Source organism: Silurus aristotelis (genome assembly GCF_946808225.1).
Source record: "Silurus aristotelis genome assembly, chromosome: 13".
NCBI lineage: Eukaryota > Metazoa > Chordata > Actinopteri > Siluriformes > Siluridae > Silurus > Silurus aristotelis.
The window spans coordinates 6,133,053-6,160,075 of NC_139586.1; the positions used below are offsets into that span (position 1 = coordinate 6,133,053).

At 37.6% G+C, this 27,023-nt stretch overlaps 1 protein-coding gene across 2 annotated transcripts in view; it reads left to right on the plus strand.

The window, feature by feature from the left end:
* Positions 1–27,023, plus strand: part of LOC310735413 (protein kinase C-binding protein NELL1-like) — a 275,873-nt gene that overhangs the window by 235,754 nt on the left and 13,096 nt on the right. For both annotated transcript variants that reach the window (XM_083558150.1, XM_083558151.1), the window contains 3 exons: positions 10,960–11,100; positions 23,440–23,633; positions 23,792–23,968. In XM_083558150.1, coding sequence (XP_083414276.1) covers positions 10,960–11,100; positions 23,440–23,633; positions 23,792–23,968 — 512 coding nt within the window. The remainder of the gene's footprint in view (positions 1–10,959; positions 11,101–23,439; positions 23,634–23,791; positions 23,969–27,023) is intronic.

Consider the following 27,023-nt stretch of genomic DNA (forward strand, 5'->3'; position numbering starts at 1 on the left):
CTTTCATATTTTTTAAAATATCAAGTTCTTTCAGTTTGTCTTTGGGAGGCAGTTTTTCTCCGGTGCAGATGTTTAGCATCACTGAGGTCTTCTCCAATGCTAATCTGTTGTGATCTGTAAGATTTTATGATTAAGTAATGCTTTAATGCTGCTTGGTGTATCTAACTATTTTGTTTTGTGTTTGCCTCTGTGCTTTTTTTCTCTTTGGTTGTACGCCTTATCTGTCTCATCTTACACCTTCTGTTTGTGCTGCCTCATCTGTGACACTTCATCAACACATTTCCTTATGAACCCAAACTCATTTGTCACATCAGTTTCATTTTTGCCTTTTTGTACTGTTCACCATTTTGCAAGGTTCACAATCTAAACTCTTTCTCCCAGCATGCTTTCATGGATTAGGTCTCTTTCTGACAGCAGTGTCTTCTGAGTGCTTTGACTACATTTGGAATTTAAATAAAAAAATAAAAAATAAAAAAAAATCAATGCAATTAATCTCAAAAGTCACAGCAGTTCTGGTGTGTATTCAGGAATGCTTTTATCCTCAGGCTCCATTTGTAAAAGCTAAAATGTTTCACGCTCACTAGCAGTTCTGGGCTTTCGCAAAATGTCAACTATATCAGTAAACATTTTTCATCAAACGTTTTCATCAAATGTCTTCAGGGGTTATGGGATTGTGTAAAAAAAAACACTATAGCACTTATTAAACTGAACCTTGTGTATACTTCTTTCAACTTGAATACTTATTAACCCTACTTGTTGATTAGTAAGTTGTTGGCTTTCCAAATACAGCCCTCTGTGCAAAAAATTTATTATGAGTCCTTTTTAGCACTATCCAGTGAATCAAGTTTTGCCACCATGGTCAAGTGTTACTTACACTTTGGTGATTTGACCTTTTTGTCCTGGGTCACTGTCATTTCAGTGTCTTGTCTGTCCTCTGAGCTTTTCTTTCAACTTGTAACAACTGGATAAATCAGTCATACTTGTGCCAAATAAATAAAGGTGATGTTAACTTTCTGTATGAGTTTACAACATCTAATATAGATAGTTCTCTGACAGCTGGCAGATAGCATACAGTACATGCAAATGTGTTGGAACTGGACATATCCAGTTGTTAAAGTGGTGGAATTTTTTTTACCACAATTCTATTGCAGGGTGCACACTAGGCGAATTTTAATAGTTCTTTGCTATTGTTGCTTGTCAGACTGTACGAACATGATCCCCATGTCACACTATAGGATATCAGTTGTCATAATGTTAGACTGTACAACAGTTAAAAACCGATGCACACAAGACAAAGACTCATCCGAACTTTTACGCAATCAATCCATGACACGTTCAGACCCACGTTTTCTCACAAATAGTAGCTAGCAGCAAATAAAACAATCTTTAGCATGAATTTTGTTCATGACATGCCCCTGGCTTAAATTAGTGTAGTTAAAATAAGCTAATTTAACCTTGTAATGGAGTTTCAGGTGAAATTCTCTGAGAAGGAGTTTCAATTAAATTAAATTAATTATTATTTGTATAGCACTTTTAACAATGAACATTGTCTCAAAGCAGCTTTACACTGATGATCCAATGATAAAGAGCTAATAAGATGTTCTTTATAAGGGTAAGTTTGTCCCTGATGAGCAAGCTGGTGGCGACTGTGGCAATGAAAAATTCGTTGAGAAGGCATAATGAAGAAACCTTGAGAGGATCCAGACTGATCCTCATCTGAGTTGCACCGAATGTCCATTTATTACAGATAAACAATGTTGAGGTGTGCAGTCAAAAGCAAATCAAATCAGATCAAATGCAAACTGTAGTCCTGAGTCAGTGTAGCAGACTGTTGACATTAACTACAGTCCAAATCCAAATCCTCAGAGTTTTGTTCTTACTCTGTAATTTCATAGATTCCCAGGGCGTTGATGAGAAACCATCCCTAGCTGCACAGAGTGGCCTCCAATCGAAGAGAACACCATCCAGAGGCAGGCCAAGACTAAGTGGAGCAGGGGAGAGGGGCAGGAAGAGTGGTCACTGGAACCTCAGGAGCATGTTTAATTTAACAGAGAGAAAGAGAGAGAGAGAGAGAGAGAGAGAGAGAGAGAGAGAGAGAGAGAGAGAGAGAGAGAGAGAGAGAGAGAAGAGGGTTGACAGGAAGAGAAAGATATGAATAATTATGTGTCTTTATTTTTGTATGAAAGTTAAGGACACTGTGCAGTTGGGAATCCGGCAAGACTCGCTATGGCAGCATAACTAAAAGGGAGGACCAGAAGGTGACACAAACATGAGGGTTCTCTGGAATAAGAGACGATCGCCACACCACCATCAACAAACCTGAGTGAACGTGTGAGAGTGAGGGGATGGCAGCATACAAATATCCCAGTTCATGGAACACTTTATATCCATGATCCCTCCAAATCTGAGCCTTTACCTAAGAAAAATCTACTTATAAAAGACTTGACTAAATAAATATGTTTTCAGCCTCGACTTGAACACTAAGACTGTATCTGAGTCCCGAACACTGTTTGGAAGGCTGTTCTAATTATCATTAAGTATATATATATACAGTGGGTACGGAAAGTATTCAGACCCCCTTAAATTTTTCACTCTTTGTTATATTGCAGCCATTTGCTAAAATCATTTAAGTTCATTCTTCTTCCTCATGAATGTACACATAGCACCCCATACTGACAGAAAAACACAGAATTGTTGACATTGTTGCAGATATATTAAAAAAGAAAAACTGAAATATCACATGGTCCTAAGTATTCAGACCCTTTGCTGTGACACTCATATATTTAACTTAGGTGCTTTCAATTTCTTCTGATCATCCTTGAGATGGTTCTACACCTTCATTTGAGTCCAGCTGTGTTTGATTATACTGATTGGACTTGATTAGGAAAGCCACACACCTGTCTATATAAGACCTTCCAGATCACAATGCATGTCAGAGCAAATGAGAATCATGAGGTCAAAGGAACTGCCTGAAGAGCTCAGAGACAGAATTGTGGCAAGGCACAGATCTGGCCAAGGTTACAAAAAGATTTCTGCTGCACTTAAGGTTCCTAAGAGCACAGTGGCCTCCATAATCCTCAAATGGAAGACGTTTGGGACGACCAGAACCCTTCCAAGAGCTGGCTGTCCGGCCAAACTGAGCTATCGGGGGAGAAGAGCCTTGGTGAGAGAGGTAAAGAAGAACCCAAAGATCACTGTGGCTGAGCTCCAGAGATGCAGTCAGGAGATGGGAGGAAGTTGTAGAAAGCCAACCATCACTGCAGCCCTCCACCAGTCGGGGCTTTATGGCAGAGTGGCCCGACGGAAGCCTTTCCTCAGTGTAAGACACATGAAAGCCCGCATGGAGTTTGCTAAAAAAACACCTGAAGGACTCCAAGATGGTGAGAAATAAGATTCTCTGGTCTGATGAGACCAAAATAGAACTTTTTGGCCTTGATTCTAAGCGGTATGTGGGGAGAAAACCAGGCACTGCTCATCACCTGTCCAATACAGTCCCAACAGTGAAGCATGGTGGTGGCAGCATCATGCTGTGGGGGTGTTTTTTAGCTGCAGGGACAGGACGACTGGTTGCAATCGAGGGAAAGATGATTGCGGCCAAGTACAGGGATATCCTGGACAAAAACCTTCTCCAGAGTGCTCTGGACCTCAGACTGGGCCAAAGGTTTACCTTCCAACAAGACAATGACCCTAAGCACACAGCTAAAATAACGAAGGAGTGGCTTCACAACAACTCCGTGACTGTTCTTGAATGGCCCAGCCAGAGCCCTGACTTAAACCCAATTGAGCATCTCTGGAGAGACCTAAAAATGGCTGTTCACCAACGTTTACCATCCAACCTGACAGAACTGGAGAGGACCTGCAAGGAGGAATGGCAGAGGATCCCCAAATCCTGGTGTGAAAGACTTGTTGCATCTTTCCCAAAAAGACTCCTGGCTGTATTAGATCAAAAGGGGGCTTCTACTAAATACTGAGCAAAGGGTCTGAATACTTAGGACCATGTGATATTTCAGTTTTTCTTTTTTAATAAATCTGCAACAATGTCAACAATTCTGTGTTTTTCTGTCAGTATGGGGTGCTATGTGTACATTCATGAGGAAGAAGAATGAACCTAAATGATTTTAGCAAATGGCTGCAATATAACAAAGAGTGAAAAATTTAAGGGGGTCTGAATACTTTCCGTACCCACTATATATATATATATATATATATATATATATATATATATATATATATATATATATATATATATATATATATATATATATATATATATATATATATAAAATAATCACTATTTGAGGTACCAACAAATCGCCTGCACCTTTTGATCTAAGTAGGCATGTGGGATCATATTGGTACAGAAGTTTACTCAAATACTGTGGCGCGAGACCCATGAAGTGTTTTATACGTCAGTAGTAGTATTTTATAATCAATGCGAGATTTGTTTGGGAGCCAGTGTAGACTGATTAAAACAGGGGTGATGCGGTCATATTTTCTAGGTCTAGTAAGGACTTTTGCTGCTGCATTCTGAACTAACTGAAGCTTATTTCTGCACTTACTTGAACACCCAGACAATAAAGCATTACAGTAGTGTAATCTAAATGTAACAAAAGCATTAACTAGTTTTTCTGCATCCTGTAATGACATCATATTTCTAATTTTAGCAATATTTCCTAATGTGAGAGAAGGTGATCGTGGTAATATTATTCATGTGAGCCTCAAAGGAAAGATTTGGGGCAATAATCACACCAAGGTCTTTTACTGCTGTACACTTTGAGGTCTTTGACTGCTGTACACACTGAGACATAAACACCATCCATAGATGCTACGTAATCGGAAAGTTTACCTCTAGCTGCATGTGGTCCTAGTAAAAGTACTTCCGTCTTATCTGAGTTGAGCAGAAGGAAGTTATCAAGAATCCACTGTCTAATGTCCTTTACACACTCCTCAACATTTTTAAGCTACTCTCTCTTATCTGGCTTTGCTGAAATATACAACTGTGTATCATCAGCATAGCAATCAAAAAGTCAAAAGCTGCACAAAGCTCGAGTAAAACAAATAAAGAGACAAAACCCTGTTTAGAGGCCAATAACAGGTCATTTATCACTTTAATTAGCGCTGTCTCTGTGCTATGATGAGGCCTAAATCCTGACTGATACATTTCAAAAATGTTATACATAAGTAGATATGAGCATAGCTGCTGTGCTGCAACTGTTTCCAAAATCTTGGGAAGTTTGATATTTGCCTAAAGTTGGACAGCTGACCAGTGTCAAGGTCAGGTTTCTTAATTAGGGGGTTGATAACCCTATTATCCTGTGTGAAAACTACCTTAGAGAACCTATGCTTTCATAAAAATCTAAGCTGATCTGCTATGCCCAGCGCCCTGGCTCCTGACCTGTGCTGCTGGTGCACCTAAAGGTTTAGCTAATTTCACATGCCTCAGAATAGAATATCTTATAACCAGAGCTCTTTTAGGTTTCTCAGCAGATGCTTCACTGAGGAGAGCAAACCTGTTGGACGCTTGAAGCGGAGAGGAATGGTGCTCCAATGGACATGCCTTAGCATTAGCTTTGGCTTTTTGCGTATGCCGGTGTATCGTCACCCACTCACCCTGCTGCGAGGACTCTAATGCCGGAATCGGGGGAAGGTTAACCCCACCTAGGGCATCCAGACTTTCCCCTGCACAACCTAGACTGCTCTCGCACTTACTAATTCTCTCTATACTCTAGATGCACTTCTCTAATGCTAGTATCTTCTCTGTCAAAGAGAAAACTAACTTACACTTCTTACAGATATAATTATCACTAGCGATGAGGAAGGACTGACTAAACATGTTACACTTCACACACTGAATGAGTTGGATTCTCGCTATAACTGAGAAATGACATAACTTAATGTTACTGTAGTGTGTTCGTAGTTCTGATAAGAAAAGAAAAGAAAAGAAAAGAAAAGAAAAGAAAAGAAAAGAAAAGAAAAGAAAAGAAAAGAAAAGAAAAGAAAAGGAACCAACAGAAAGTATAGAATACAGGAAATCATAAGGATATTTTGAAATTATTTAAGGGATGAGGCGTTTGAGGCTTAATCACCCAATTCTGTCCTTCTGCTTAAGTCAGGGGTCTCACAACATGCTTTCCTATTTTTCTGGAACCTGGAAGCAAGATGTTTTACCCCATACCTTACATTACACATTTGGTGGTCGAAGGAAAGCTCTGTGTGTTTTAATCTGTTGCCATGGTTTCCAAAGGCTCCACAGGTCAGTGATCTCAGGATTTGAGATGAGGGGATTATAAAGGATTTAAGTATCGATATTATGGGATAGATTTTCCACAGTGGGTTCTTCCACAGTGGTTGTCAAAAATCCACAATATGCATGCTTGCAAGCTGATTAGACGACAGACGTTATGAAGTGGGCCAGCAATTGAAATACATTAACGTTCCAAATATGTTACTAATAATAATTAAGGTTTGGAATCTCATGACTCAATTTACTTAAAAACAAACAAACAAAAAAAAAGTTTCACAGTCTTCTTATAAGAGAAATAGAATAGTTCAGCATGTGCTTTTTCTGCTGGGGTAACAATGTTGGGATGTTGTTACACTGCTTTATTATTGTAACAGAGTTGGGAAATATGTAATTTTATTGGTTGCTGTTGTGACAATATTGTGTAATATTTTGTTGTTTCACTGTAAACAATTACGTAGTGTCTTGTTACATTATAAGACATTGAGGCAATTTTTGCTGTTGTTTTTTTCCGTTGTTCCGTTGTTGTAACAATATTATATCCCCGGTGGTCTAGTGGTTAGGATGTGGTGCTCTCACAGCTGCGGCCCGGGTTAAATTTCCGGTCAGGGAACCAACCCTAGCCATTAGGGTTGCACAAGTCTGTGCACTCTTAGTGCCGGTCCCAAGCCTGGATAAATGGGGAGGGTTGCGTTAGGAAGGGCATCCAGCGTAAAAACATGTGTCAAATCGAACATGCGGATCATCCGCTGTGGCGACCTGTAATGAGAGAAGCCAAAAGAAAGAAAGTTGTTACAATATTATACATTTATTTTAGGGTTTTCTGGGTGTTGTAGCAATTTTAGACATTGTGTATTCTCGCACCATTTCCAGCGGAGGCAGTGTTTCCTGTAAGCATGGATTCCTGTAAACGTGGTTACTCCAGTCTAAAAACACATTAATTCTCACTATAATTTTCATAATCACACAGCTGGCATGTCGAGTCTCTGATGCAGAGGATCTTACACACTCGATTACGTCCTAGCGAAGGAACCAAGGAAAAAATTCCTTGCTTGTATGTTGTGAATGAAAAACGTGGCTTAGGTAATGAGTTTGGTCCCTGCAGACCTCTTGGCAGTGTTTCAGAGACACATGAAACCCTTCAGTGTGTGGATGCACAATTCTGCATGTGAGGCAGGACCTCCATCTGTCTCTTCTTCTGTGAGCAAAGAAGCAGATTTTTATGTTAGTCCGCACTATGAAGTGCCACACACTTCATCTGTTACCCTCCTGCCAAGAGACCTTATTGTCTAATCTCTCTCTCTCCCTCTCCCTCTCTCTCTCTCTCTCTCTCTCTCTCTCTCTCTCTCTCTCTCTCTCTCTCTCTCTCTCTCTCTTTCTCTCTCCCTCTATCTCTCTCCTTCTTTATCTCTCTAGTTCTCTCTACCCATTCATCTCTAGTACAAAGGTGTAAACCTGTCTTTTTTCAACCATACAGTATAAAGTTTTTCCTCAAAATGTTACCATGATGTTGGAATCATACAAATGTATACAATGTCTTCGAATGTAGTACCAGTCAAATTTCCTGTTAATGAAATTAGAAGACCCAAAATGTTCTAGCATGACAGTGTCCCTGTGCACAAAGGAGTGAAAGATCTCCTGCTATAGAGCTCAGACCACAACCCTAATAAACTATTTTTGAATGATTTGGAACACTGACTGCACCCTAGCTTTCCTCACCTCTCCTACTGTACATTAGTACCTATATATATACCTATATATATATATATATATATATATATATATATATATATATATATATATATATATATATATATATATATATATATATATATATAGGTATATATATAGGTATATATATATATATATATATATATATATATATATATATATATATATATATATATATATATATATATGAATATGCTCAAATTAAATGATTATTTTATAAATTCTTATAAGTATACTTTGAGAAGCACAGGACTTTAAACTCTGCCTCACAGCTCAATAAATATTTTCTGTCAGATTTTTGAAAGTTCCGAAAAGTCCTTCTTGCGCTCAGATGCTGATGACCCCTGAAGTGCAAAAGCGTGTTCCTCCACAGCTCATTTGTGTTTAATGACTCTTTTAAAAAATGCTATTAAAGGTCAGGTACACAGAAGGTTATGACATGTAATGACTACTAAATATTGGAAAGGCAGAAGTGGAATACATTTTGACAAAATGTTAAGCCAATACAAATATCTAGCAGTCTATCAACACTTTCCATGACAGAGTCTGAAGGCAAATTATGGAAAAGATGAATTTATTGTGAATGATGTAACATACAAAAGAAAGAGTCTCCCAATGTCATGATGATCATAGTGTCAGATATATAGACGACTTTATGTTTATACGGTGTCCCAGACGAAATGCTGTATCTGAAATGTGTTCCAGTGTTTAAACAAGATACCATGGGAAATGGATGACACATTTTATCCTATAAAAAAATCTTCCTTTTTCTTAAGACTCATGCACTAAATCTGCCATCAACCTCTTCATCTGGTTTTGCTGTCCCTATTTTTTATAATTTTGAATTGATGCAAAAATATTGTCATTTGGTTTTATTAAATGTTCTCGATAGTACTCTAAGTCCCTGATCTGCACTGTCATGAGTGTGTTTTTGATCAAGTATGCAAAGCTCTTCTGTAAGTCTCCTTGGTTAAGGACATCCTTTGACGTCTGATAAACACTGTCAGTGTGATAAAAAAAAAAAAAAAAAAAAACTCAACCTTTCTGCTGTTCTCATTTTTGATTGGATCTGTCTAATATGTATAGATGTTACATTTGCAAATGCACAGATGCCAGTTATGTACTTTATTATTTGTATCATACCTAAAATACCATGATGAAAAGATGAATATCAGTAGATTCTAATAGTCAAACTGCCAGTGCAATGGTTTCATCAGATTATCAGGATTGACATTAGGTCCCTTTCATATCTATTTCATTAAACCTTTCATGCATACATTTTTTATATATGAATAGGCATATTCATTATGTACTGTTTTTTCTTGATATGGACAACAAATTTAAAATTTTTGTGTCAGTAGCAAATATAAAAAGTATAATTTTTGAATAAACCAAAATCCATTAGGTTCAAATTAAACTAACAAACAGAAATAAAACATGGCTTTATTAAATGTAAGTTGAGTTTGACATTTAATTTTGAGCAGAAGGTTAGTGAAGAAAGCAACAGAAGTTTATCATTGTTTTTTTTAGAATAAGTTTTTTAGTCTTTCCAGTCTAATGTTTTTTATGACACACACACAGTCACGTGTGTGTGTGTGTGTGTGTGTGTGTGTGTGTGTGTGTGTGTGTGTGTGTGTGTGTGTGTGTGTGTGTGTGTGTGTGTGTGTGTGTGTGTGTGTGTGTGTGTTCCTTCTGTTTTGCAACTGTGCAAATGTGACATTTTTGGCTCTAACTAAAGATCTTGTCTAAGATGGAGAAAAAGAGAGAAGATATTAGCAGACTGCCTCACACCAAAAATGGATGTGGAAGGTTGAATGGTTTGGGGTTGTTTTGGAGCAAAAAATGTTGAAGACGTTATGTGGGAAAGAAGTACTAAACCAACATAGCTACCATTCCATACTTCACCACCATGCAATTCCATCTGGACTGTGGCTCATTGGAACTAAATTCACCATGCAACAAGACAATGAGCCAAAGCATACGTCCTCTTTAAATATTATGTAAAGAGCAAACAGTTGACTGGAGTGTAATCATGCAATGAACTGCCCAGTCACAACTGAACTGCTCTGGGATGAACTGGATCACAAGGTCATAAAGAAATCTGCAAGTAGCGAAGAACAACTTTGGCAAACAGAGTCATAGCTAAATATTTCAGATGAATGTTTGGATGTCTGGATGACGGAGAGGGTGCAACTATGTCATTTAAGGGAAGATTTTGCAATGAAAATAAACATCTAAACACTTATATATTTGTTTGGTCAAAGTAAATTATCTTAACTCTAAATTACCTAGTTTTGTTGCATATAAACAAAAGGAACATGTATGTGTAAAAACGATAAAAAATGTAGGTGTTTCCAAACTTTTGGTGAGCACTGAATTTTTGCTTTATATTCTGTGAGACTGAAGCTGAAACGCAACATAACTTTTTCTTTTTTTCTTGGAATCCTAAAAAAAATTATTTTAAATGATGGCCACTTCTGCACTGCTCTGAAATAAGCGCTCAACGCTAATCATCCGCTGCGATGGACCTTCATCAGCTCAGGCGTCTTTCTTAATTACCGTGGCGTCAAAGAAAGGAAAACAAATCTCACCAATGTCTCTGAGAAGTGCGGAACCGCTAAAGGGAAAATTGCATATTTAAATGTTTTCCTCCGAATTATTGTCAAATAAAAAAGTAAACGAAAAGGAAAGCTTTGATCATGTGTGTGTGTGTGTGTGTGTGTGTGTGTGTTAGAGACAGACAGATAGCTGAATAGAATATTAAATTAGAACAAATTATTTTATTATGATTATTATGATTATTATTATTATGATTATTATTGTTGTTGTTGTTGTTGCTGTTTCCTTGTTACTGTGGTATATTATTTCTTTAATCTTACACCTGTGCTAAACTCTTATTTTCTTTCTCTCTCTCTCTCTCTCTCTCTCTCTCTCTCTCTCTCTCTCTCTCTCTCTCTCTCTCTCTCTCTCTCTCTCTCTGTATGTAGATGTTGATGAGTGTGTAGAAGGTTTTGCTCAGTGCCACACACACTCTCTATGTGCCAATCTGCCCGGATGGTACCACTGTCAGTGTCGGAGCGGTTACCATGACGACGGCTCTCACCTGCCCGACGGCAGCTCCTGCGTGGGTGGGTCACACTTACATCACCACTTCCTGTCGTTTAATCCCCCATCCCTGTCCCTCTTCTTTTCCTTTTGCTCTCCTCGCACCCTTTCATCTCTCTGCCCTCTATTCGTCCTTGCTGTCTCTGTTCTCCCACTTTACCTCTCTCGGTTCATCGCTCAATCCATCACATCCTTCTGTACATATTCTTTAGCTTCCTATTTCTTCCTCTCACTCCCAACTCCTTATCCCGCTATATTTACTTTCTTTATCTTTTCACAGACCATCTGGTTTTTTTTTTTATTACTTCTCTCTAATGAACTTTTTTCTTTCACTTTATTACTTACACTTATTTTTCTCTTTTTCTCTCACTTTCTCTGGTATTATTTCACTCCATTTGTACCTTCTATTGATGACATGTGTCCTCAGGTGTGGGAAACACTGTATATATACAGTGAGGAAAATAAGTATTTGAACACCCTGCTATTTTGCAAGTTCTCCCACTTAGAAATAATGGAGGGGTCTGAAATTGTCATCGTAGGTGCATGTCCACTGTGAGAGACATAATCTAAAAAAAAAAAATCAGAAAATCACAATATATGATTTTTAAACGATTTATTTGTACGATACGGCTGCAAATAAGTATTTGAACACCTGTCTATCAGCTAGAATTCTGACCCTCAAAGACCTGTTAGTCTGCCTTTAAAATGTCCACCCCCACTACATTTATTATCCTTAATTAGATGCACCTGTTTGAGGTCGTTAACTGCATAAAGACAACTGTCCACCCCATACAATCAGTAAGAAAGCAACTACTAACATGGCCAAGACCAAAGAGCTGTTCAAAGACACTAAAGACAAAATTGTACACCTCCACAAGGCTGGAAAGGGCTACGGGGAAATTGCCAAGCAGCTTGGTGAAAAAAAGTCCACTGTTGGAGCAATCATTAGAAAATGGAAGAAGCTAAACATGACTGTCAATCTCCCTCGGACTGGGGCTCCATGCAAGATCTCACCTCGTGGGGTCTCAATGATCCTAAGGAAGGTGAGAAATCAGCCCAGAACTACACGGTAGGAGCTGGTCAATGACCTGGAAAGAGCTGGGACCACCGTTTCCAAGGTTACTGTTGGTAATACACTAAGACGTCATGGTTTGAAATCATGCATGGCACAGGAGGTTCCCCTGCTTAAACCAGCACATGTCCAGGCACATCTTAAGTTTGCCAATGACCATTTGGATGATCCAGAGGAGTCATGGGAGAAAGTCATGTGGTCAGATGAGACCAAAATAGAACTTTTGGGTCATAATTTCACTAAACGTGTTTGGAGGAAGAAGAATGATGAGTACCATCCCAAGAACACCATCCCTACTGTGAAGCATGGGGGTGGTAGCATCATGCTTTGGGGGTGTTTTTCTGCACATGGGACAGGGCGACTGCACTGTATTAAAGAGAGGATGACCGGGGCCATGTATTGTGAGATTTTGAGGAACAACCTCCTTCCCTCAGTTAGAGCATTGAAGATGGGTCGAGGCTGGGTCTTCCAACATGACAATGACCCGAAGCACACAGCCAGAATAACCAAGGAGTGGCTCTGTAAGAAGCATATCAAGGTTCTGGCGTGGCCTAGCCAGTCTCCAGACCTAAACCCAATAGAGAATCTTTGGAGGGAGCTCAAACTCCTTGTTTCTCAGCGACAGGCCAGAAACCTGACTGATCTAGAGAAGATCTGTGTGGAGGAGTGGGCCAAAATACCTCCTGCAGTGTGTGCAAACCTGGTAAAAAACTACAGGAAACGTTTGACCTCTGTAATTGCAAACAAAGGCTCCTGTACCAAATATTAACATTGACTTTCTTAGGTGTTCAAATACTTATTTGCAGCTTTATCATACAAATAAATAGTTATAAAATCATACATTGTGATTTCTGGATTTTTTTTTTTAGATTATGTCTCTCACAGTGGACATGCACCTACGATGACAATTTCAGACCCCTCCATGATTTCTAAGTGGGAGAACTTGCAAAATAGCAGGGTGTTCAAATACTTATTTTCCTCACTGTATATATATATATATACACACACACACACACACACACACATTATATCACACTGTCCACTTATCTTTTACTCACTCTATATATACATTCATTTATTAAACATACATTTACTCCACGTTCCTCAACTTAAAATTGCTTCATCGCTCACACTTAGCCCATTTGGCTTTCCTTTATCTAGCTTCTTTTTAGCCCTGTTTATTCTCTACTCTAACATCCTTTTATCTCTTTATTGCTCTTTCTCTTATTCACATGGTTACTCACTCTCTAAAACTCCTTCTACACATCTCACATTCTTTTGTTTTACTTATTGTCTGACATTTTGACATGTACGTTAGCGCAGTCTGTAATTAGCTTGAGTAACGAAAGAGAGAGAGAATGAGAGAAAGAGAGAGAGAGCTCTTGTCAGAGACAGCTTTTGGGTTAGAGATATGGAGGGATTGGAAAAATTAAGGTGAGAAATGGAGACAAAGGGTTAAATACATTAAGATAAAGAAATAGGATGAGAGACAGAGCTAAGAAGACATGACTGATCAGGGACCAGCAAAATCACGATAGACTATGGAGAAATAGCAGATATTGAGATATAAAGATAAATGGGAGATATGTATATACAGCTATATGTTGGTCCCCCTTTTGCTGCCGAAGCAGTCCTGACCCGTTGAGCATTAACAACATTAACTTTAACTTTAACAGCAGTCATCACAAAGACGACTCACTCAAATCCTTACACATTCGAGCATTTTTCTGGCTTCTGCCTTCACAGGTCATAATGTTATAATGTCATAATGCAAAACATTACACTCTTGTCATGTTTGCTCTTAACTCTGTTAATGAAACACTTCGTGGTCATGTGCTCGGACTGACAAACGCAACTTTTCATGCGGGGCCATGTGTGTTATTCCCAGCAAGAACTTTCTCGCTCCTGAAACTGGGTTACCCATATATTTATGACTCCGTGGCTTGGTCCCAATTCTCAGAAGTGCCTTCTTCCCCTTGCCCCCTTTGCAAGCAAACGCAGTAGGACAGTCAAAAAAGAGTGTGTGTTTTAGAGGGGGGGATTTTTGGAAAGTGGGGGAATTACAATTTAAAATGAGAGGATTATAACCCTCCTAATTAATATACTGAAACAAAATACACTGATAGAATTCAAATAAGCTACTATTAAGCTACACACTAAACAATATCATGAAGTATAACATTTTGTATAACAGTCATAATTTCTTAAAAATGTTTATGTGGTTACCGGTGGAGAAATCAGAAAAAAAATAACCTATAATAAAAATAAAAGGATAAAGTGTGTCAAGGCCTGAGGGACAGTAAAGGTGGACACAAAGAGACAGTCATAACTAAGGAAAGAATAAGAAAGAAATAAAGATAGAGAGAGAGAGAGAGAGAGAGAGAGAGAGAGAGAGAGAGAGAGAGAGAGAGAGAGAGAGAGAGAGAGAAGTTGGACAAAGATATAGGTTTATTATTACAGCATGCAGACGATGTTTTGCTATATACAATTTGTCGGCTTGGCTCTGTCCTGTACATCCTGTACAGGGACCACCATCAGACCTCCACTGGGAAGGTATTATTTGGGTGGTAGATTATTTTCAGCACAGCTGTGACACCGGCAGGGTTTTGTGTGTGTGTGTGTGTGTGTGTGTGTGTGTGTGTGTGTGTGTGTGTGTGTGTGTGTGTGTGTGTGTGTGTTTGTGTGAAGTGTATTGAGTGCAGAATAGTGTCTGTGTGTTTTTGTGGGGTTTTTTAACAAGTCAGTTTCACTGCTGTGCCGAGTTCAAAACCACGTATACCCAGCCAAAGCGGTACTGTGACCACAAACTGGCACTGATGAAGGATAGAGGATGAATAAAAGGCACTACAGGACAAAAAATGGCTGAAGCCTTTGACTGTACACCTACACATTGTAACAAATTGACATAAAATGTGTGTTAACACACACACATACACACACAATCATGTTTGCTCATATTGTGCTGCTCAACTGATTTCTTAAAAAGAAAGAAAATTGCATGTACTTTACAGCACAGTGAAATTAGTTTTTCACAAATCACATCGATGTTTGGAAGCTCTGGTCAGAGCACAGGGTCAGCCATATTACAGCACCTCTGGAGCTCAGAGGGTTAAGGGTCTTGCTCTAGGGCCCCAAGAAAGGCAGCTTAGCGATACAAAGGGTTTGAATCCCCAACATTTTGCTCAGTAACCTGGTATTAGTACTTTACTTTACTATTTATTTTTCAGACAACTTTTTACTTTCACTCATTACATTTTTTACACAAATATCTGTACTTTCTACTTAAAACCAGACTCGTTGCTTTCGTTTTAATCTATTTGGTGAAACGTTTCTTCTCATTCAGTCCATCAGCCTATTTTTTGTCTTTGCTTGTCTTTTCCAACTTGCCACTGGTGTATCATTTCCTGGCTATCGCACACCACAGACATAGGCTAGTTTACAAAGCTAACAATGAGCAAGTCAGAAGGCAACAAGAAGTATGGAGTTAATGTGGTTGAGACAGAGGGAGTCAGCGATGTAAACATGACTGAGAACAGAGACATTCCTGATCACCTGATCATCATCATATTTTCTCTGCTTGTGTTATATATGGTGGATGTTCAGCCAGGATACATTCATTAGGTAACACAATTTTTTATTGAAATATGAATTAAACTTTCTTTTCGGCTTCTCCCGTTAGGGGTCGCCACAGCGAATCCTCCGCACGTTTGATTTGGCACATGTTTTACGCTGGATGCCCTTCCTAACGCAACCCTCCCCAATTTATCCGGGCTTGGGACCGGCACTAAGAGTGGCTGGGGATGGTTCCCTGACCGGGAATCGAACCCGGGTCGCAGCGGTGGGAGCGCTGCATCTTAACCACTAGACCACCAGGGGACCTTTATTAATAGATGAATTAGGGCTGTCAAAATGAATGTATTAAAAATGCATTTGCTTAGTTTTATATTAATGGTGCTAATTTTATTAACGTGTGATTAATGCAGCATGCATTTCTGTTTGACCATTTTTATAAAAAATCCAAAGAAATAAATATAAAGAGGCAAAATTAAAACATTCAACAGAACATATTTATTCACAACATCCTTTCTTTACTTAGATATTTAATCACTAAGCATGTGCTTTACTGATGCGCCAAGTCTCAAACCAGCACCAAAATCCGCCATTATGCACACAATTAACCCTCTGGGGGTCAACAAACACGGCAGCATGTTTCGCTTAATTTTTTCCTCATAACAGCCAAAACAAACTTAAATTACTTTTTTTGATCATACAGATAAGATCGATACATCATTCATTTACTTTTATTTGTATACACTCATAATAACAACAAATACGCTGTGCTTTTGTAAAATAAAGAAAACAGACAGGGGCGCTCTCTGCTCTCTCTGTCATCTCTCTTTACAGACACATAAATATAACAACCTGAATCTCAATGAATACTTGCTTCACTGACATAATAAATATATGTATCAAAAGCTTGTGACACTAAAACAGTTAGTAGCAATGGCTACTTTTTACTTAAGTACATGTCAGAGCCCAAACTTCTTTACTTTATTTGGGTAAAAAAGTGTAGTCAGTACTTCAAATTTTACCAGAATCTTTTAAAACATGAGTATCTGTACTTTTACTTAAGTGAAGGATGTGCATACTTTTGCAACCTCTGGAGCTACTACCTTCCCTGGTGTCCCAATAGCAAGCGTATACCAGCAACAGTCTTGGTTCCCAGTAGGCGTACCTAATAAAAACTCTTATAGGTGTGGTTTTCTGGGAAAACCTAGAAGTTATTGCTGCAGCTGAACTTCCTGGTGCACTACCCCTAGTGCAGAGGATAAATCCATCTAGTTTGAAAAATAAAAGACAGCAGCTTTATTAAATATTACCCTCAAAACACCGTTCTGATCTTGCGAACAGTGAGGCGAGTCCAGGATGCCTGGTGTCAGGCAGAGTAGAAAAGAAAATGAAAATATACCTGCGACTTGGCCAATTAAAGATTAAAATGTGCAAAACAAAACAGACACTGGATGAAGGCTAATTGGGAAAGAAAGTACAGACATATCTAAGTCGGAGGTCTTTGGCTCTCAGAGAATATAATTTGTGTGAGACGCAAAACAAATGAAAAGATGCCAGAGGAGAGCTAGACACCATCTGTCAGGCATGGTGGAGGACATGTGATTGTCTGGTGGTACTTTGATGCTGGTAAATTAAAAGATTTATTCATAGTAGAGGAAATGTTAGATAAGAAAGTCTGTCACTCCATTTGCAAGACATTGCCAAAGCTTATGGATAGCACTTGACTGGAACCAATTTCATCGCACAACAGAGTGATGAACCAAGGCACTGCTCCAAATTATTGGTAGATTTCAGTCTATAATTACTTGACCAGAGAAGTCGCCCTCTCCACCCTTCTGGGCTGTTGTGGAAGCAGATTGAAAGGATTTTTTTGGAGGGAAAAATGTTTTTCCTTTTAAACCAATATACCTTCTGTTAGGTGCCCCAGTGTTTAAAGCTGCAATACTTCAATTTCAAATCAATTCAATATCAATTTGTATAGCACTTTTATTAATGGACATTGTCCCAAAGCAGTTTTTGTTCTTTTAAAGATATAGATGAACACTAAAGTGCTCCAATAACAACATTCTATGTCAAGTATAAACTTGATGATGAACTAATCTTGTGCATTTCATTAGTAACTCCTGCCAGCTAATATTTTTCTTAATGAGTGTGGAAGTTGTTCCTAAATGTTGATTTACTTTTTTGGGAGTGGATTAATAAATAAATTAGATATATCAGTCCCTCCAGAAGGCATAGTTGGATGCCAGGCAATAATTAATGATCCCTTCTGACCACTCAGAGCTGCTTGATCATGTCTTATAAAGAAATAAGTAACATGATTTCCGAGCAAGTATCTCTGAAGCACAGTTAGTTTGGCAGTGTGAAGGATGCTTATTTGCTCCTTTGGAAGCAAATACGGCACTGTAGGTTGTCTGCTATAGCGGCATTAGCGTCTGCATGCCCCAATAAAGTAGTGCTAATCTCATTGCAGATTAGCACTAATTAATCTCATATCAAAGCAAACCTCCCAGCACATAGCAGCACCAATCTGATTAACAAAGGAAAAACACACTGTTAGAAAGATAATATACAGTTGTGAAAACTCCACACATGTGAAAAGACCTTGCTAGTTGTAGAGGCTTATCTATGATGCTTCTGCATGTCATTGACATTCAAAATTTCAGTAAATATTTTAGTGAAAAGAGTGATGAGATTAAAGATAGTTTAAAATGCTATTAGTGACATGGCAGTGATATTGGCAAATATGTGGGTGTTTGTTATAAGACATTAAAAAGTTTTAGTTCTGAATTTGTCTGTACTGAAAAATCTGATTTTAAAACTCACTTTAAAGAATGATAAATAATCATTTTGCAAATGAAGGATTCTTTGATTAAATGAAAGTTTCAAAGCTTTCTCACTACAGAATGCTAAATTTCCACTTGTTGTTGGATGGCCTGATAACCCCTTTACAGATTGATGATTAACAACAGATGCTTCTTTAAGTTATTGGCTGGTGTCCTTTTCTTCTTTGAGTGATATAACATAACCACATGCTAGGTCAAATATGAACTTGATGATGAACATTAGGTTTTAAAACTCAAAGCTCAGTTTCACAATCCTGATCTTTTGAAGGGTTCTCCCAGGGAGGGGAGAGAGAAAGAAAGAGCAAAAAGAAAGAGATAAAGAAAGATGATTGGTGGGTTCCTTCCAGCTGGTCTGTATCTTTGAGAGCGAGCAGGAGAAAACAGGAAATGATGTAACAGGCTAATTTACATAAACTTAATTAAACTGCCATCAGAAGAAAAGTCAAATGCTAACAACTCACCTCTGATTAACAAGTGTGGAGATACACCACCAAGCAATTTTATCATTCGCACTAGATGCGATAAAATGGTAATTTTTTTAATCCAGCTTATGCATTTTTTTAAACACACAAATGAATAAGAATGCTAGGTCTCTTGCAAGGGACCATGTACGTTGTGCTCGTTCATTCTATTTTCACAATTAAAAAACAAAATGTACATTTTGATGCCGTAATTCCTTTTGTGATTTCGTATTAAAGGCAATCAAACAAATTGTAGTGATGAATCAAATAATGTTCTTAACTTTAAACACAGTAGTAGTTCTCATGGATTAAAAGTAATCTATTAAAGACCAGTGTTTTTTCTACCTGCTGCTACAATTGCTCTTTCAACACAGGTCAAGAGCTTGAGTGTTACCATTCACAATATCTTATCTTTTAAAGCCCATATTAACAAGATCACTCAGACAGCTTACTATCACTTTGGTCATTTAAATCGCCTCCGCCCAGCCCTCTCAACGAGTACAGCAGTTATGCTTCATTTTCTCGACACTTTACAAGTGGACATTTGTATGTTCTTTACTATGGTCTTTCATATGAACTCTTCGGTGCAGAACACAGTTGCATTCATAATCATCATAAGTTCCTCCTCGTATGTATTTGGCATCTATTGGATTTGAGGTTTAAGCTATGCTGATACTTATTTGTGGAATCTACTTCCTCATGATATTCGCATTAGCGACTTATCCTCTACTTTCAAATCTCATTTAAAATCTGTGTATCAGTGATATTTTATACATCCTTCTTAATGGTTGTGTAGTGTTTATTTTGAATCATTGTTTGTTAATTGTTTTATGTGTTTTAACTGTATGTAAGGTGTCCTTGCGTGTCACGTAATGTGTTTATATAATAATTAATTATTAAATTATGTTATTATAATGATAATAATAATGATAATAATAATAATTATTATTATTATTACATTTACATTTGTCATTTAGCTGTATTATTATTATTATTATTATTATTATTATTATTATTATTATTATTATTATTATTATTATTATTATTATACATAACATGGCCAATCTAGCAATCCTATCCTGGAAGTAAAAGTGAATTTCTGTGGCAGAATCCACTATGAAGCCAATAATATAATACAAACTAGAGCAGTATATTCAAATATTGCAGACAGTCTAGTAGAAGATGGTGCCCAGTGGTGCAGAGCAGGGCATGTGAGGCAGGGTTTGTTCTGCAATAAGTTTCTACATATTTTGTGCATGGTATAACATTGAAAAAAGCATACAGTATGCGTACAGTATGACTCCCACACAGATTCAGAATGAAGCTAGAATATTGGATAAAGCCACTAATGGATTATATGGTTGGTCATTTGTTGAGTACCACAAACAAATAGCTCAAAGTAAAAAAAAAATAAAAATTGGATGACAAGAAATTATACGTATTTAGATGTATTTTAAATGTTTTACATTTTGAGCAAAAAATAGCCATTATAATCGGAAAAAAAAATTCATCTTCAAAGCAAAAAAATATACAAGAACAAGCAAGCCTATGTAGATGTGTTTAGTGAAATCCAGTGGTGGGCGTGTATTTCACACCCGGGCCTTCAGCGGTGTCCTACAGTACCTGAATCAATCCACCTCTTAATACCATGATTATGATGCCACAGCTATAGAAGCCATCAATTTTATACAGAAACACAGTATAACAGAGCTCCGCATTACAGGCAGGTATATCATACAGTGAGAATAAATGGCATTGCAAAAGCAAGAAACCCAATGAACACAGCAAGTCTCCCTTCACTTCAGCCACAGCTGTTCTACCTGCACACATCTCAGGCAAAAGCATCAATACTGACCTAATAACAAAAATGACCATAAAATGGTTTGAGTACATTTAAAATCAAAGGATGTAAAAATGCCAACATTATTGGATGCCTGCTAGATGGCCCAAGTGCCTGCAACTCAATTGTAAGCTACATCGAACATTGATTGTGAAGGGCTTACGGCAAATACCTTTGACCCTGGCAGCATGAGACATGATGGATGAAATCTGATTGAATAGAAACTCCAACCTAAACTTATACTCGGTTGTGCTGCTCCCAGAAGCACTAGAGAGAAAAGCTATAAAAGTAAGAGAATAATATTGGGAACAATTAAATACATATTTATGGACAAAATATATTAAAACGTAAGTTAGTTTTTCTGATAGACGTTAGGCCAGCAGATAAAGCCTTGGTAGCCAATGACAGCCGTCCACTGATTAAATCCAAAGTAAAGATGTTGACTGTTGAAAAACCTTTGCATAATCTTCCATTTGTATGGTGCAGGTGATAATGTTTTTTATATTAAGTATGAAGCCTTTCCTTTTTATGTTTCCTCTTTTCCTTCCTCTGTTTCCTTTTTCTTAACATGCCTAAAAGCCTCCCTCTTTATTTCGCTTGGCTCTCTAAACAGCTTTTAGCAGCTGAACTGTCACCTCAGAATTTTTGTATTGCATAAAAAATAAAGAATTACACACTTTGCCGCTCATCAAACATGACACTTTATTTATTTATTACCGTTTGGATCGTGCTGGGTGACAGACTTTCTGGCGCAGTGTTTAGCTGTGATAAACACTAGGAGTGCGTGTGTTTTGTCTTTGAGGCTTGATGCGCATTTCAGTACATGATCAAGGTGCCAAAATATTAAATTATATATATATATTATTATTATAAATATATATATATTTATATGGACGTTTTAATCTTTCGGGTTTGGAAGAGCATGTTGCAAATGAAGTGCATTTAACTGAAAATATAAAAAAAACATAGATACAAAATGAAAGATATTTAATCCAGGTCTAACTGTCCTGATCTTACTTTCACATATCTGCCACTGAAACCCCATATAAACATTAAAACATTCTGCATAAGTCCATAATTTCTGTATTTTTCATTACCATTCTGAACATATTATTTCACAATCATGTAATTATTGTAGTTACTTTCTTAAAAGAGAGGAGATTTGCAGATGCCATTAAGCCGTTACAATATGAGCAGTTTAATTACAAGATATAATTATTGACAGATTAAATTAATCGTATTTTATGCAACATATAATTGCATTATAGCAACAACAAAAGTACCGGAGTGTAAGTACATTCCAAAATGCTCATACGAGGAGCAATAACTACATGGAATAAAGATGTTTTTGTAAACCCCCTGGATTGGAATGGAAATATGAACTGATGCAGAACTCAAGTTGTATTCAGTCAGACTCTGAAATGACATTGTTAGGCTACAAGTGGTAAAATGGGAATCAATATAATATCCAGCATTTATTATTTGACAGACGTTATTTTAGAAAAATAAATAAATAATTTATGGAAGATGTTCCGACTCTGTAAGGAGAAAACAGTTTGTTATATCCTTTTGTTTATTCAGTCCTACATTATCTTAATTAGTATTAGTAGTAGTGAGGTAAAGGCAATAAATCTGAACGATGAATGCGCCACTAGAACACCTTTTTAGAAAGCCAAAGCCAAATTACATGACTGTTATAGAATACAATATGTGATCTTTCAATCATAACTAAAGAAAACTAAAGGAAGCTTTAAATGTTGCCATGGCGACTGACATTACATCATATTGATATGTTACTTCTCATAATGCTATTTACATTTGTACACCTGTGACCTGAAAATAGGGTTTTGGGCTCATAATAATTTTAATAGATAAATCGGTGTTTGATGCATTAACAGCATTCTATTATTAGATTGTTGTGCTAAAATAACATTTGAGTCTTTTCACATGAATAAAGTTTATAACCAAGAGTCTTTTACAATTACAATTGAACATTGTAGCCATAATAAATCATAGTACTTTGGATACTTAAGTGCATTTAAAGGAAAATACTTTTCTATTTTTACTTAAGTTAAAATTTGAAGGGAGCACTTTTACTGGAGTAATATTTTACCTAGCATATCTCTACTTTAACTCAAGTGCATGGTTTATGTACTTCATCCATTACTGCACAATACACTGTTTTTTGATTAATATAATCATAGATGCAGTGTCATTTACATTTACAGCATTTGGCAGACGCACTTATCCAGAACGATTTACAATTATCTCATTCATAAAACTGAGCAATTAAGTGTTGAGGGCCTTGCTCATAGACCCAACAGGGACAGATCAGTGGTAATGGAATGTGAACTCATGACCTTCTGATCAGAAGTCCGCAAATTAACTACTAAGCTACTCCTTTCCCCATCAGTTTACTCGCTGATAACAACTACACTCTACTGAGCAACACTACTCAGTATTAAATACTAAGAAAAACATATTAGTTTTTAATAAACGTAAGAAAAATAATATATAGATTGTATTGTAGTGTACATGTTGGGTTCATGTGTGTAAACATGTTTTTTCTGCAGATATTGATGAGTGTGTCACGCACACACACACCTGCTGGAACAACTCGGTGTGCGTGAACCTGCCAGGAACCTTTGACTGCGTGTGCGTTAACGGCCCAGAATGCACTGGGGACTGCGTACAAGTCGAAGAGCTAAAACACAATGGACAAGAGTGGATGCTTAATCATGATCACTGCACTGTGTGCACCTGTAAGGTAATCACAAACACACACACCACACAGCCATTAAGAGCACAAAAACAGCCTCTGGAATTATTTTAAGAGAAAAATTTAATCCGCAATAAAACCAACGAGAATTTTATGTGCACAATATTGTAAAACAATGGACACCTTTATGTTATGTGGGTATGTAGGACGGGAGAGTGTTCTGCAGACGGAGAGTGTGTGACTGCGCCGCTCCTGACCTCGATCTGTCCTGCTGTCCGGAGTGTGACACGCGCCAGGGCAGTCAGTGTATCCATCAGAACGGACACACACTTTACCGCAGTGGAGAATCCTGGATCTATAATTGCCAGCAATGTCAATGCCTGGTACAAACACATACAACACACACATATACACACAAACAAACAAGCACATAGACCTTTCTATCTCTCTACAGCTCTCAATTTCTGTCCTTTTCTGGTATGAAAAATAATGTTATGTAAATGCTATAATTTGTACATACATTGACCAGGCATAACATAACATTATGACAGGTGAAGTGAACAACAGTGATTATCTGTTCATTATGGCACCTGTTATATTAGGCAGCAAGTAGACAAAAAGTTCCACTTATGTGTATGATATGTGAAATAAGCATGATATGATAAAAAGCATTTTAATAGATATTGACTGATTACTCATTGTGCAGATTTCAGTTTATATTAATACAGTAATCTGCACAATCAGTAATCAGTCAATACCTATTAAAATGCTATTTTATCATATCATGCTTATTTCACATATTTAGCTAAATAACTCTGTAAATTAAATGTTGTAGAAAGTCAGAGAGGCAAATAAGTTCTCTCTCTCTCTCTCTTTCTCTCTCTCTCTCTCTCTCTCTGTCTCTCTCTCTCTCTCTCTCTCTCTTTCAATCATGCTACTAAAAAATCATTTTGATTATGTGGGGCATCTGCAGTACAAGACCCCTGACTGACGCATCATTCTGCCTGTTTGGAAGCAGAGAAATTGGCTGTGCATCCTTGAGGTCTTTGGACACAAAACAATCCTATTTGTTTTCAGGTTGCAGCACATGTAATACATTATACAGCCAATAGTTCATAGACTCCTGACCATCACACCCATAAGTAATTTGTTCTTTAAGCTCTTCCACAAATGTGGATACAGAATGTTGTGTTGTCTAGTATTTGTATGGTGAAACCTACAGTGGCCGAGAAGTGCAAAACACATTAACAAATCAGAAAACAAATTAACAAATTCGAAAAAACTAAGTAACAAATCCAAAAACAAAATAACAAATCCGAAAACACAACTACAATTCAGACAATGTTTACTTCTGTTATTTTCTTATATTTAAAGGTGCACTAATCAAAATAAAAAATAGTAAACAGAGAACATTACACATGTACAAAAACAAAGTGATAAGATTTCATACTTCCTGTATATCTTGAATCGGTAAGTGTTCTATTCACAAACTATACCTACCTTTTCCGGTTTGTCTGAATTGTCGTTGTGTTTTCGGATTTGTTATTTTGTTTTTGGATTTTTTTATTTGTTTTTGCATTTGTTATTTTGTTTTCAGATTTGTTAGTGTTTTCTGACTTGTTAATTTGTTTTCCGATTTGGTAACGTGTTTTGCACTTCTCGGCCACCGTAAGAAACGGTAGTATGCAGAAACTTTTTCTTCACTGAAAATAAGAGGCCCAAACACTCTTCCAATATGGCCCACTAAACACGTTTTGGATGAACTGGAACATTGACTAAACACCAGACCTCCTCCTCACCCAACACCAGACACTGGGAGGTGGTAGCTTAGTATATAATATATAATATAAATATATATAATATATATATAATATAATGCACTGGACATTTGTATCTGAAGGTCATGAGTTCAAATCCCAGCCACATCAAGCTGCCACTCCTGGGGCCCTGGGCAGAACCTTAACCTGATAGCTGCTCAGTTGTGCTCATTAGCAAAGGAAAGGGGAATCTGCCAATAGGCTGTAAATGTTGCATCTCACTCTTGTAGCTAAATAAGTCCAAAAGACGAATGGAGATTTTTGTAACAGCTAAAGATAAATACATTTGGAATGAGATGTTCAACAGTCACATTTAGATAAGATGATCAGGTGTCTATGAACCTTGGCAATTCAGTGTTTGCATATACAGGTCACTTAATGAAATTCCGGAGTAAGAACGGGCGCTTTGAGGATGGATTGGACTGTAGTTAATGTCAACAGTCTCCTACACTGACTCAGGAATAGAGATTGCTTCTGATCATCATCACTGTACCCCGCAACATTGTATATCTGCTACAAATGGACCCATCCTCATCTCGGTGCAACCCAGATGAGGATGGGTTCCCTCTTGAGTCTGGTTCCTCTCAAGGTTTCTTCCTTATGCCATCTCGGGGAGTTTTTCCTTGCCACAGTCGCCACCGGCTTGCTCATCAGGGAAAAACTTACTTATAAAGAACATATTCACTTTTAATCACCACATTCTCTGTGTAAAGCTGCTTTAAGATAATGTTCATTGTTAAAAGCGTTATACAAATAAAATGAATTGAATTGAATTGACTTAATTGGGACAAATCTGTCTGTTTTTTTTTTTTCTCGAAAATCTCTTTAAGGGAAAAGACATTATGGTCCATGTGCTATTGACTGCACCTTCATATTATAGCTAACAGGGTTGTGTGTCATACTTGTCTTGTGAAGATACCTGTGTTAGGCAAAGGTTGTTTGAAAAACTGTATCTGTAACTGTAAATTGTCTCACAGACGCCACTGGTTATTGAGCTCCAGTGCTTAAGATATAGAGGGAAGACCCTCCCACCATTAGACCTCTGATTACAGAAAACAGCACTTGGTAGTTTTGGTCAGACATGGTTTATAGTCTTGAGCAGGTCTTGTTTCTTTGTTTTATCCATTGTGACTGGTAGATGCTGCCCCCTACGTGGTACCTTCCACTGCTGTTGTACCAGAGAAGTGATGATTTAATGAATTATGGGTTTGTCTGCCAAAGATTTGTCTGTGTACCAATTTCTGCTAATGTAGCCTGTTTTGACCAGGTCCTGACAGTGATTTTGCCAAATGTGTCAGCTAAACTAATCTGCTTTATCAGCACTAGTGATTTTGCCATAGCCTGAAGTGCTTTCTGTAAGATCTCTGAGCTTATCTTTTTTTTTGTTTGGTTTGCTACAGGCATCCCTGAAGGGCCAGTTGTGAGTGTGGCATTGGCCATACAACTTAAACTCACTAGTGCTTGAATTCTGTCACATGTGTCAGAGAAATCATTGCCTCAGTGGAATATTTCCACAAGCTGCATGAGTAAATATACCCCAAAATGAACTTGTCCAGACATAGTCTTTTTTTTGCCAAGACCGTCTTAACACCAGTCTGTAGGGAATTCAGTGCCACTGCTG